General features: G+C 29.0%; 1 protein-coding gene across 1 annotated transcript; it reads right to left on the reverse strand.

Annotated features, from left to right (window-relative positions):
- Nucleotides 1-1,593: 1,593 nt before the first annotated feature.
- On the reverse strand, nucleotides 1,594-6,119 carry LOC113858804. The gene is made up of 2 exons (XM_027491559.1): nucleotides 6,017-6,119; nucleotides 1,594-2,562 (listed from the first exon to the last, which is right to left on the reverse strand). Exons 1-2 carry the CDS (start codon nucleotides 6,087-6,089, stop codon nucleotides 1,910-1,912), a joined length of 726 nt encoding a protein of 241 aa, XP_027347360.1. The 5' UTR covers nucleotides 6,090-6,119; the 3' UTR covers nucleotides 1,594-1,909.
- Between the last annotated feature and the right edge of the window lie 8,320 nt (nucleotides 6,120-14,439).

Genomic DNA, 14,439 nt, shown 5'->3' on the forward strand with positions numbered 1-14,439 from the left:
TAAAAAAAAAAATGATACATAACTGCAGTCTAATACTTTACTTTGAGTTTATTTAGAATAAGATTCTTTCCAAAATGAAAAATAGTAATACTACAATTTTTAATACGTTGTTTTAAACATGATTTTTGTTACTATTGATTGATATTTATTATAACTCTTACAAGATTTTTGCTAAACAATTTTTTTATTATCAACGCCAAAACTTTCTAATTTTTTTTAATATGGTAACATCTTTTATATTTTCTTTAAGTTAAATTATAAATTTAATTTCTATACTTGATGTGCTTTTTTAATTAATTTTTATATTAAAAAAGTTACAATTTATATGAGTAAACATTTTTAAATTAGTTTTTATTATTAAAACAGCATTAGATAAAAAAGTCCAAAACGTAAAAAAAATTCAAAAATATAAATATTAAGTATAGAAATTAATTTCTAAGTAAATTTTATATTTTCAAAATTTTAAAAACTACAAAATTTTTAAAAACTAAAATTATATTTTTAAGCAAATTTATATCTAGTGTATTCATATCTTATAGATAGTAAATTATTTCTTTAAATTTTTTTTTTAAATATTTTATATAAACTAATATACAATAAAAATCATAATGAAAATATTAAAATCGATACTTTGTTCGTCAATTTGAATATATTATAATAGATAAACATGTAAAATAAAAAATATTAATTTAAGTTTTTGGAGTTGAGTTTGTTAACTTTATATCCAAAATATGTTTAATTATTGACTAATAAAAAAATTTACTTTATTTTATATAGTTGTTTAACCTCAATTTTTTAAGTTGAGTTTAAGCATTTAAAAGTAAGAAATTTTTTATTGAAAAATAATGCAAAAGTTATAAAAGTGTAAATAAATGTTTTTTATTTTAACAGAAATTTTTATTATAATTAGTTGCTTATCAAATATTCATTTTACATACCTTTAAATTTTTATATTAAATTCTTTTTTAAGTACATTTAAATTATTATTTTCTATTTAAGAGATTAATTTTGATATATTGTTGGTATAAAAAATGACGCCGTTAATATAACTTTGACGGTAATTATGACAATAATATATATTTTTTAATTTATATAGTGGTCTATGATTAGACAACAATATAAAACTTTTACATTGTAAGCGTATTTTAATTAAATTCTTCTATTTAATCATAAACTTATATTTTTTACTTATTTAAATTAATTATACATATTTTTCTTATGCATTAATTTTTTTTATTTACAATTTAATACTTTACTTAAACTAAAAAAAAAAAAATCAATGGATAAGATACTTGCTTGTATATATTCAAAATCTGTATTACTATTTAGTCATAATATCAATGTATTCTTAAAGTTCTTTCGTTTTCCATCCAATAAAGATGCGTTCTCATTGACCAACAGAAAGAACCTCAGACCACTACTAAATCACATCATCCATCAGCATGGTAAAAGCTTCACCATAACACGAAGATATAACCAACAGTTTATGATATTAGAGTGCAAGAGAAACTAAATCCTAACCATACAATCAAAATGAATGGAATATTAAATAGATTCAAGCACGACAATCTTACTGTTCATACTTATCTCACTAGATATGTTCCTCTTAAATAAACCATAGGTAGAAGGACCGAAATAACAGTAAACAAATACAGCAACATCGTTAATAAATTTGACAAGACTTCAAAAATCCCAAATTTGTATAAAATACTTCCTATATTATAATGTTGCAAAATACCATACTGAGGAATTTATTAATCAGACCTAAACAGTTTATGGCATTAGAACAAGATATTAAATCTCAAGTGTACAAAAAAATTCCAACCACAGATTGAAATTAAGGCAGGGCAGGGATTCAATACATGTAATAGTAAAATAACTGAGAGAGCTCACACCAGCATATTTTGAATCACAAATTTTTGAAAGCTGACTCATGAGTCACTTTTTGTGGGGTGAGTCTAGCCAGAAGTGCCTTATTGTGACAGTGCTCTGTATCCACAAAGTAAAAGTTCCCATTAGCCTTAAATGTCACAAAAGGCCTATTGGTTTCCGGGTTCCGAATATCAGCAAACTTGATGGTTTTTGAAGTGTAAGTTGCAAGCCAGGACATCATCTCCACCTCAAAGCTGTCTGAACCGGGTTGCCACCTGAGTTTGTGAATGTACGGGCTAACGAACCAGTGAAGGGCAGCAGTTGTAGTAGCACTAAAGAATATCACAGACGATGCTACTGCACCCTTTAGGATGACATTCATATCGGGGGATGTCATGAAGGTTATCACCGGACCAAGAGATACCGAGAGGCAGCAAGTTGAGAGAGACAGAAGTTTTACTTTCTTTATGGTGCTTGAGATCGGCCCATAATAAACAACTCCAGTTTCCTTGTCACCTTCCCCTGATTGTCCTCCACTACGAGGTCCAATGCTAATCTTGTTGTCTTCCTCTGTAGTTGTGGCCTGTGATGCCCATCTTATTTGGGAAACAGCAAGTTGATAGGAAGTTTTGAGTGTTGGAGTAGCGCTAATGTGCTTTCCATAGGTCGAGGACCTAAAATAATGATATACTGAACCAGGGAAACAAATGTATACAAGTAAAAATATTAATAGGTATTTTGCTTAAAGTGTCAAAACCAAAACTAAACAGTCCAGACATTCTAACCATACAAGGAAGCTCTGAATAAATTTATGGACATAACCAATTTAGTCTTGCTAAATAAGGATTATTTGATATAAGGTACTTGAAAGTACTGAATAAAATGGTATATTAGCAATGAAAATTTTCAGAAAATAGGAATCATGGAAAAAGAGGTGTTCGTGTTTCATATGAAAGTATTAAGTGGAGGAACCATTAAATTCTTGATGAAGCATTTCTAATGATAAAAACGAAGTTGCAAATCAAGTAACCGCATGTCTTTCCAAGTCCCTTTTGTTTGTAAAATTTTTCAACAAACTCAAGGGACTTGAATGACTACGATAAAGCCAACAACAAATTTTTCCCTTTGAATTGTCTTCTTTATTAAGGGAAGTTATCTAATATCTTCAAGCATAAGGTTTATGTAATGAGTTGTACAAGGAGTCCAATAAAGTTGTGGTCCTTTTTCTTCCAACATTTTATCAGCCAAGACATAATTGCTTCTATTATCTGTTATAACTTGTACAACTTTATCCTCTAAAATCTCCTCCACAAAAGCATCAAGCATCTCAAATAGCTTTTCACCGATCTTCACAAAATTAGATCCATCAATGGACCTCACATAATCCCAGCAAGAGAGTAGACTAAGAAATTCATCAAACATCTTGCTTACAATCGGTCCATGCATCTGACATGGTGTAACAATCATGTTTGCTCCATTGCTCCTTATGATCTTTCATGAGAGAACAAGTACATTCTATCTCTTTCTTAAGAAGTGAAACTTTAATATCATGATAACTTGAAGCTGTCAAATTTGAACTAAAAGCACCAATAGCTGTAATCATTTCTTGAAAGCTTTTTAGTTTAATAAAGTTAAAGGAAAGGCGAACTTGATACCAAAATCAAGCTATGTATTGATGAATTCTTCCCTTGACTTCTTTGTCACATACTTCTCCTATATTTACTTGCCTCAATTTATGGCTTCCTACAAAACAAGTTAATTGGCCCTTTCTTATTCCCCATAGCAATACTACGTGTTTGGCCATCCTCCTCATCCTCACTTAAATCGTAGCTTATACCTTCAAAGTTCATCACATTTGAAAACTCAAAGTTGTCTTGACTCATTTTATCCTTTTGATATGTCTCAAACTCTTTTTATAACTTCTTTTGGACACTTGGAGTAATCTTTCACATTACCATTCTTTCCAATTAAATGTTGTTTCACTCTAATGATTCTAACGCTCACGACTTTTCCACAAAATTTGTAATCAATATTATTTGTATGACCCTCTTTCAATGAATGAAGATATATCCATCCCGGGTCAAAATAATTAGAAGCTCTTAAAAGATTTGATGAAGAATCTTGTTGAGTCATGTTAAGGAAAGATGAAATAAAGAGAGAAATTATTTGAGCATTAAAAGAGACAAATAGAGAAAACAAAGAAAAATTGAAAGAGAGAAAAAAAAAAAAAAAAAAAACTACTGAAAAAATTGGAGTTGACAGAGATGGAGGTAGCAGTCGTTGGAGATGTTGCAATGGTCATTGGAGCTGCAGCAGCAATACTCGCCAGAGACGGAAGAGCATTGAGGAAAAACAAGAGTTGAAGAAGAAACAAAAACCCAACGACTAACAAACCAAAAGCAGAAGATGACGTTATGAGAGCAGCAGAAACGCGATAATGGCACATTGCAGAAGCAGTTTGGGCTCGTGGGCTTTTTGTCTGGACTAGGTTGGGTCCACAGGCCCAACCTAATTTTTGCTGTCAAAACCGTCATTTCTGCCATGGCCACTGTTCCTGCTAGGCATGTACAGCTGCCATGGCACAACCATTGAAAACCACCATTTTTTGCCATGGTCATGGCAGTTTGGTTGAAAAACGCAACTGCTACCCACCATGGCAACACCATAACAGTTATTTAACTACATTGGTTCTCCAAATATAATACCTAACTTTTGTGGTGTGGTTCTCCCAATGTTCTTATTAGCTACACTTATAAAAAATTCTGAGCCCTTGCCATCCACCCTAAAGGGTCATTACCATCAAAACTGCGTAGCTCCACCATTTTGGCCAATAAAATGAGTCTCCACTCCACCAAAGTTGAACCACTTCCTTCACTGTTCTCCCCTTTTGTTAGTTCATTTGTGGGCTCATTCTCCAATTCAATACCTTGTTTTTGCATCCACTTTCCCAAAAGTTTCTTGATGTCTTCCATCACATCAGCACGTTTCTTCATCTAGGAAAGTTGAGTGCCATGATTGCTAGCACTTACCTTAAGAACTCCACCGAAAGGCTCATTGAGAATGACTCATTTTGTTTTATTTTCTCTTCTCCCCCTTTCCCTGACAATTTTCTCCTATTTAACTCCAAAAAGATTTTCTTGCAACTGACTCATTAACCCATATTAACTCCAAATAAAACCAATTGCCACTGCTGCTCACCTTTTAAACTCATAATAAAACTCTTGTAACCTATTATTCTGTTATTTCTTTTCTCCTAGAATAAACCCTCAAAACTTTATTCTTCTCATTAATTATTGGCATGGGCTCGTGTCTAATAGATATTTTAGAGGATAAATCAAGTGAACAAAATTCAAATATGAAAAAGGATGCTCACAATTGCCACACAAACTATAACATCTGTTCGTTCACCATTAAATCTATATCGATGGAAATATCTGGTTGGGGTCCTCTTGATTTAAGTGTTTGTCATCCTACTTTTGAACAATTTATTAAGTACAACAGTTTTGGAAAAATCAGGGTAAAAACAGTGGCAGTGTGCAGTCTGAATGCTTACATTTTTTTATGATGTCCAACGTTAGCTTGAAATACTCTTTATAAAGTTTCAGCAAACCTCTTCGTTAGAGCTAACTTTTAGGAGTAAGTTAAAAAAAAAAAAAAAAAAGTCTAATACGGTATTAGAGATTTAGAGCCGATTCAATATGAAAGCTGGGCCACCCACAAATGTTTAGTTCTGCAAACTTTAGTACAAGATGTCCAGCCCTAGGCACAAGGAGTGTGAATTAAAATGTCTCATATCAGTTAGGAATAGTCATAATACTCCTTACAAGTCCCAATTTTCTAATAACCATTTAGCGCCACGCGAGATTGTTCATACTCTATAATCTCCATTCCAAGATTTTGTCAATAACTCAAACAGAGTCGCAGACAAATTCACACGAAAACGAGAAACTGATCCGAAACCATAAGTGTAATAAAAAATAATGGTGAATAGATTTTTGAAGTTTAATTAATCAATGGGATGGCATAAAAAATGGAGAGCCGACGGAGAATCCGTAAAGTTTGAAGTTTAAAATTTAATTAAAGGCAACGTTGAGAAGGAAGAAGAGGGAGAGAGAGAGCTCAAAAAATAGATTAGGAACATAACCTGAAGGAGTGTTTGCGGACAAGTGATGGCGGCCCTGTGACCGCAGCACGTGAAGGAGAGCAGCTCTTGCCATTGTTGCGCTTCCAAGTTACACTGTTGCACCAAGTTTAGGGCCACGTTGAGTTGATATATTAGTTGGGTTTCTTAAAATTAACTTATTTTATATTATATTTCACAAAAGCTATCGCCGTTGCTGATTGCTCCCGTGGTACAGCGACATTCATGTTTTGGTCAGGGTGGTCTCGGATTCAATCCTTGGTATGTGTGTTTCTTTTTCCAATAAGTTTTTCACTCTATTTTCAAGAGAAATTTATTTTTTTATATTTCAACTTTTTATTAATTCGTAAGGAAGATAGTCGATAATACAAATCACAAAAATTGAGATTTGATCAATTATGGTAGGTTAATAATAATTGTTAAACTAGTAAATATAGTTGTGAAATGCACGAATTTGTAAAAAATATATTTATATTTTTTTATTTTTTAATATAATTTAAATAATAATTATCTTTAATGTGATAGAAAAATAAAAAATGAAAAATGAAAATTTAAATTATTTTTTAAAATGAATTATATAAAAAATAAATTTAATAATTAAACTTAATTTATATATATTCTAAATATTTTAAATCTTAATTTATAATTGAAGAATGAATTATAAGTCTATTATATGATTGAATACTCTAAAAATAATTAAAAGCATTCAAAATTTAATTCTAATCTTAAAAAATTTGAATAATCATATAATTACAATATAAAATACTAATAGATAAATATAATTTAAAATATTAATATTAAAAAGATTAAAAAATATTTTTATAATATTTTAAAAATTAATTAATGTTTTTATTTAATTGTAGATTTTTTTCATAATTACAAAAGATATATTTAAAATGTGAAAGAAATATTAAAAAATTAAAAAGCTCTATTTCACTATTAAAACAAATAATATGTATATATATATATATAATAAATATAATATTTAAACTTAATTTATATTTAAAATATTATAATTTATTTATTTATTATAGTATAAAACTATTAAATATATAAATCCAATAATTATAATAAAATTTTAATAACAAATTTATATATTACTTTTTCATTATAATAATATTTAATACTATTTAAACTATTTTGATTATTATAATTAATTACTTTTAATCTAAAATTTAAAATTATAATCATCAATATAATATTTAAAAACAAACAACACCATTTTTAAAATTTAATTAATAAATAGCTTTAGTTAAAAAATAAATAAAAAATATAAAAAAATTTAAATTTTCATATCACTGTTTAATTTTGTCATAATCAAAATTTTATATAAATTTTTTGAAATTTTTATACTTAGAAAAGAATCATAAATCTTATATTATCAATATTTTTAATAGTATGTATATAATTTACATCTTAAATTTTCAATGTTAAAATGACAATGAATAAATAAAAATTTAGTTAAAAAATAAAAGTATTATCAATAATTATCATAATACGAAAATTTAATATAATTTATATATCAGAATGAATCTATAAAACATGTAATTTTTTATATGTCCATATTAACATAAAATTTTGTTAATCTAGATGTAAAAATAAAAATATCACATATAATATATACTTGACATAAATTTAATCAGATAAAAATAAAATATAATATATTATATCACTTTAAAATAATTTAATTTTATATTTATTTAATAAATAAAAAAAATACCTTTGTATGATTTATTGCAATATATATATATATATATATATATATATATATATATATATATATTTGTTTAAAACAAATGACTCTTGAAAATTTATAATATTGTAATACACAGATATAAAATAATATAATATAAAGAATTATTAGCAAGTTTTCAAAAGTTATGTAATAATTACTTATTATATAAGTAAAGATAAAAATATATTTAGTAATGTATAACAAGATGAAAAATTAATTTAATAAATATTATCTTTTTATCATAAAAATAATTTATAATATGTAATACAAAACTATAATTTTGTGAGTGTGTAATTTTTTATTTTAAATATATTTTAATTTTTAATATATATATTTAAATGCTAAATATATTAAACTAATTAATAAAATTATTTAAGTTAATACTATTTAAATTTAAATAAGACCTAAAACAATTTATATGATTTTATTTTCAATAAAATAGTAACTTAAGAGGTTCGTTAATTTTTCCTGAGATTATTTTGGTATGATTTTAAGTAATTTTTTTTTTATTTTTAAAATTTATGGTGAGCTTTTTCACTTTTTTATATAATCAAATTTAATGATTGTGTATTAAATGCAATTTATTGCTAATTTGTTATTTTCACTCTTAACATCATATAACTATCAATATAAAATTTTTATATATAATTAATTCTAATAATTTTTTTAAAATACGATTCAAATATAATAATTATGAATCAATTATAATTTAGATTCCTAAAATACGTGAAACATTGTAATTAATTTAAATATTTTTTTATTAAATGCAATTTATAGTTATTTTGTTGTTTTTTTTTTAATATGCACTGTAATGGCGACAAATACTAAGACCATTACCTGATAATCCTACTACTTTTAGATAATTTGATGTATAATGTATACAGATTTCTATTAAGAGTCTTAGACTAAATGAAATTTTTTTTTATCATGAGTGCATAGGATTATTCATCATAATTTATGGATATCACTAGCATTTTTAAGTATTGAATGACGCGCGGTTATGATATGGATCTTGATTCTTCATGTACTTGATAGGCAACAATTTATAAAGATTCATGTCATACTCTTACTACTAATAATTACTCATGAGATTTTGTTTTCTTCATTTACTCATAGTTTAGAAAATTATAATATTACTAAGTACAACTTGAATAATATAGTCATACCATGTATTGACATAACTCTATAAGTAGACTTCAATCTTTTTCACTTACTCATGAGCCAATTATTAATAATATGAAATACAACATGTGATTTATGACTTAGAACTCTCTTAGGGGAAAAATCATAGAGTTCACATTCATTACCTGCATACATTGAAGAACCAATTTCCTGCCTATTTAATTCCATAAAAAAAATCAGAAGATAACTAATAACATAAACTTGGTCATATAAATAATTTCGTAATCATCCAAAGTAACTGCAAATTATCCAAGAATCTTAAAACACAATCCATGACCATCAGAGTACCAAAACAAAGTACATTACACCCAAGCTACCAAAATAAAATATAAAGTATCAAATTCTCCACCCTACAGCAAGTGAAGTCCTCTAGCAGTAGACAACAAAAAAAAAATAGCTATTAGTAGTCATGATTCCTTGGAAGGGTCCTCTTCTATCTCCTTGGTATCCAAAGAATCCTCTTCAAATTAAGTTCAACGTGGAAAATAAGACAGAGAAAGGTCATCCTCAATATCTGTGACAACTAAAAGAAAATTTCCAACACCACAACATATTTCAAGTAAATAACCTTCAAAAAAGAAACGAAACAAACTACGAGCATACATCACATTAATACAACTGTAACTTTTACAATCTAACAAAATGCAAGTCTAATTACATGATGCATGATTAATGCAATTGATAACTCTTGGTTTGGCAAAATCTCATTTTCATGCTTATGTGACTCTAGATCTGGATCCATAACAATCCCATTGTTTGAAAGTTGTTGGGAGTTTCACTAGCCGACCTACATTTTGCAAGTATGGTGGGGACTCGAACCTCCATCGATCAATCTAGCTCGACCAACAAGATAAATCTCAGAAGAAGGTCAGGATAAAGGAGCATCTCGTGGAGACTCCCAGCTAGAGTTCCAGGGCCTAGGACACTCATAGGACTATTAGTAAGTCACCTAACTCCATTAAATCCCCTAGACGTCGAGGTCCTCCCTATCTTTCACCAACAGCAGTTATAAAATAACCTCGTGACTTTCTTCACAGGAGAATGAGAACTTGCACACATTTTCCTTCTGAATAGACATGCACACTTTTGGAGTTTCACTCCCTTAATCACTACACATAAGCGCTGGCCAAATTTAAGATTTCACATAATTTCATCAACTATTCAGAACCATATATATATATATATAGAGAGAGAGAGAGCATTGGCAAGTACTTATATTCATGCCTTAATGCACTTTCTCTAAGTGTTCCAAGCTCACTAGCTTCGTCTCTTTCCTTGAGTTCCAACCATTACTCGACTAGAGTTACACTACTTATTTATTTAAAAATAAAAAGAAAATAAAATTTTCATAAAGGTTTGTTTTTAGTCATTAGATTCAATTATTGAACTCAAGGTCAGAGCTGAAACCATGGCCAAACTCCTTAGAGCACATATACTTATATACCAATTTACTTTCAGTGTATCATCAAGCATGTTCCCACCCTTAAAGAACTCAAGTTCACAAAGGTGCCCACTCAACCTACATATGCCTATATGCATATTCTTAGTTCTTTACACAACATATGCGCCAAACCATATGTTTTCAAAGAGCACAATACACAATATATCTTGTTCAAATACACCAGGAATATTTCTCATATTGGACATTTCAATAAAGCATTCTATTTAATTGATCTTCAAATTTTGACAAGATTTGAGTAAATAGAAACTGAAGGTGCTCACATATCCTATGCAATTGAGGGGGGAAACGATGTCAGATTTGAACTCAAAATACACTGTTGGAAAGATAATTCTGCAAAGAGTACATAGGAATGTTGCATGTCAGGTTTTGGAGATCACATAAATGAGAAAAATAGTCTCCTTTATTGCTGAAACACTAAAAAAGCATAACAAGGAGTGATCTCACCATTTTCACTATAACTTGTGATTTTGATGTCCGTTTTGAGTGAAATCACTTGCGTTTGAAAGATTTTTCATTGCAAAATTCAAATATGCAGAGGTTAGGCCAAACAAAATACATTCAAATGGTCAAACTTGACTCACATAGTGGCTGGACGCATTAAGGTCCATAGTTTTTCATGGAGGAGGTGCAAAAACTTCATCTCCTTGCTTTGATTGGTGAAAACATTGAGAAAGAAAGATGAAAGAGTATTTTTACCTTATTTGGATGTTCAGAGAGCAATCAACACACTCCTTTCAATATGCAAGGGCGAAAATTGATTTTCCTGGGTACAATGGAGGTTGCAATTTCAAGTTTTGTAGAAAGGAAAAGTGGGAAAACCTTACTCAAAGCATGGAAGGGGATTGCTCAAGGTTTTTTGGCTATGGAGAATGGTGGTTTTTGGCCCTAAGCTTGCTGGAAAATGAGACAAAAGATGGGGGAAGGGGGGAAGTGAGAGAAAGACCGTGAGTGAGAGTTAAGGTGTCTCACAGTAAGGGAGACAGAGTGAATGTGTAATGAAATCTCATTGCCACATATGTTAAAATGATGCAGGGGCATCATGGACTTTTTACACTAAAAATCTAAAATAAAAATTAAACTTAATAGGACTTGAACCTAAGTTCCCTAAATCTAAAGTAAGGGACAACAATTCTACCACTATACAACCTTCATTGGTGTGTATGAAATTTGGAAATCAAATATAGTTAAGGGATACGTAAAAAATTCAAAGTATTTGAAATGTTCATCTTTCAAAAATAAATCAACATATATTTAAGGATAAATTATTTTAATGAAATAAAAATAAGTACTTTTATCTCAAAACTTATTTAATCAACATCGTAAAATTTTGTAAAATACATTGAATTACCTTTGAAAAAGATTAAATCGTGTTAACACACATGAACATGGAGAGAGTAAAAATTAGGATGTTACATACACCAACATCCATTTTTATGATATGTGTGACCAGAATTATATGTGACTTTAAGTATTCTAAAGTTTTCAATAAATTTTTATTAAATACAAAATTCATGATTAATTTGTTATTTTATATTTAACATATACAATCCTCCATACTGGTCATTCGTATTACCAATATTATATATGACTTTGAGTATTTTAAAGTTCAATAAGTATAAATTTTGTTATAAATATATATAATAAGTAGGTGTAGTAAATTTTATATAGATTGATTTATAAATTTTAATTAAATTTAATTATAAAAAATATTTTGAGTGCTATAAAGATAATCAATTTGGTTAAAAATCATCATTTTATATAGATTGATAATCAATTTCACTTCTTTAACGAAAGGACAATTCCGTATCTCGTTGATCCTAATACCTAATTAAATCTCCCTAATTTCTTAGGTGAAATTCAATCAAATATTGCATTAAGTTCTAGAAATTATAGGATTAATAGATTATGATCACTTATTCCTAAGGCTTTAATAACCTAGATATATGATTTAGATATAAGAAATAAACTCAATTTTCATTGATGAAGATTCCTCTAACTTCAATTGAATGAATAATTAGTTCACAATTGCATTAAGAACAGAATCACATACTCAATTCAATTAAAACTTCAAGGTCCAGATCCAAAATTACATCACAATATCAAATCTGAATCCATGGATCCCTAACCAAAAAGGTTTAGAACAACATTTCAATGGAAGAAGGAAAAGTTAGAGAATAAGAAGACAAGGAGCAGAAGAACATCTTTCAAGACTCAATCTTTAACGAAAGGATTCATCTAGTAATGAAGCTTGAAAGTTGCTCCCAATCCTTTTCTCTGACTTTCCTTAGAAGTTAAAACAGTTAGAAAGTGAAAAATGACAAAAAATTACAAAAGTCCCCAAATCTAGACTCCTAACTACTATTTATAATTTTTTTCTGCCTTTTTCCACTTTTACACTTTAATCACTGAGAGTTATAACATGAAAAGCCTTTTAGAAGCTTCTATGAATGAAGTAGTAACTCAAATTGTCCAAAGTTAACACTTAAAAGTAGTTTTCAGAATTATGTTATTTTGCGTGAACACTTTCAGTAGTAAGAGTGTTTAAGCTCAGCTATTCTGTGAAATTCTACCTTGCGCGTGGCTACTCTCAGTAGTGAAAGTGTTTACGCACAACTGTGTGTGGCTACTCTCAATAGTGAGAGTGTTTACGCGCAAGGTGTATGACCAAATTAGCCTTGAGTGTAGCTACTCTCAGCAGTAAGAGTGTTTATGCGCAGGCCCTTCATGAATTTTGTTGCTGAAGTATTCACTTTCAGTACTTAGAGTTGCTAAAAACTTGATCTTCATATATTTTCTTCTTCAAAGTGTTAACTTTATGCACCCAAAGTAGCTACGCCCAGCACTTATCACTTGATTCTTGATATTTTAAGCTCAATTTTTCTACTTTTTCACTTCAATATCAACTTCAAAGTCTCAACTCAAACTTCTGTACAAAAATTAATTTTTTTTAAGCTAAATTTCTCTAGAATTAGAATAAAATCCAAAATTTCAAACTAACTACACAATTATGAATATCAATGTAATTTTTATGGTATTTTCAAGTTTATTTAGTACTTTAGTACTTATTTATTAAAAAAAACTCTACTAAAAATATAGTAAAATGTGAATTTATCATAATCCATTAATTTCACTTTTATAAGTGAAAAACTAAATAATATTTGGAGAAAAAAATGGGCCTCTTAAATATTCTTGACTTTAATAATGATTTTTTCTTAATAAAGTTTGAAAAAAATAGAGGATTACAAACATGCACTGCTTAAAGGGACATGGTTGATCTTGAACCATTACGTTTTGGTTCAAAGGTAGACACCTTTGTTTAGGCCAAAAGACCATAACCTTAAAAAAAATAGTAGCTTGGCATCCATGACTTTCCTTTAGAGCTTTATAATGAAAAGTTCCTCTGGCAAGTGGGTGCTTGCTTGGGATCAATTTTTACTCACACTTCCCTAGTCTCTGGATATAAGTTTGCAAGAATTTGTGTTGAACTAGATTTAAGATAGAAGTTAGTTCCCTCATTTAAAGTTTTGGGTTAAGAGTTTAGGGTGGAATACGAGGGCTTGCATCTCATATGCTTCAGTTGTGGGAGGTATGGATATAGGATAGACACATGCACAGAGGTTCCTAAGATGAACTTAAATAAGTCTGTTTCTGTAGATTATCATAATAACCCTAGTATGGACTCAGAGTGCAAGTCTGTTCTTCCTTCAATATCCAAGGAGAGGGGACTCAGAAAGTGCAGGAGGATAAGTTAACTAGAGAGCAGGGAAAATTTTGCCCTTGGATGTTAGTTAAAAAGCCTATCAAGAAAAAGTAAGGGCAACCTAGGAATATAGGAAAGGATTCTCTAGTTTTAGGTTTGATGTCTTAGGAATGTCTGACAAAGATATGGATCAAGTGATGCAATCTAATTACCAAGCTAAAACCAAGAATCATGACACAGTTATTTCAGAAAGTCCACTTTTGTTAATATTTTTAAAAGGAAAAAGTGTATATTCAGTAAGGTTGAAGATATCTATTGTAAATTGGCCACTGAACATAACCCTTTCC

The sequence above is a fragment of the Abrus precatorius genome, unplaced genomic scaffold (assembly GCF_003935025.1).
Source record: "Abrus precatorius isolate BTA unplaced genomic scaffold, Abrus_2018 Scaffold2, whole genome shotgun sequence".
Lineage (NCBI taxonomy): Eukaryota > Viridiplantae > Streptophyta > Magnoliopsida > Fabales > Fabaceae > Abrus > Abrus precatorius.

Coding starts and splice junctions, on each gene's coding strand:
- LOC113858804 (XM_027491559.1), bottom strand. CDS start 6,089: ATGGCAAGAGCTGCTCTCCTTCACGTGCTGCGGTCACAGGGCCGCCAT. Junction 2,563..6,016: donor GTCCGCAAACACTCCTTCAG/GTTATGTTCCTA, acceptor TCCCTGGTTCAG/TATATCATTATTTTAGGTCC.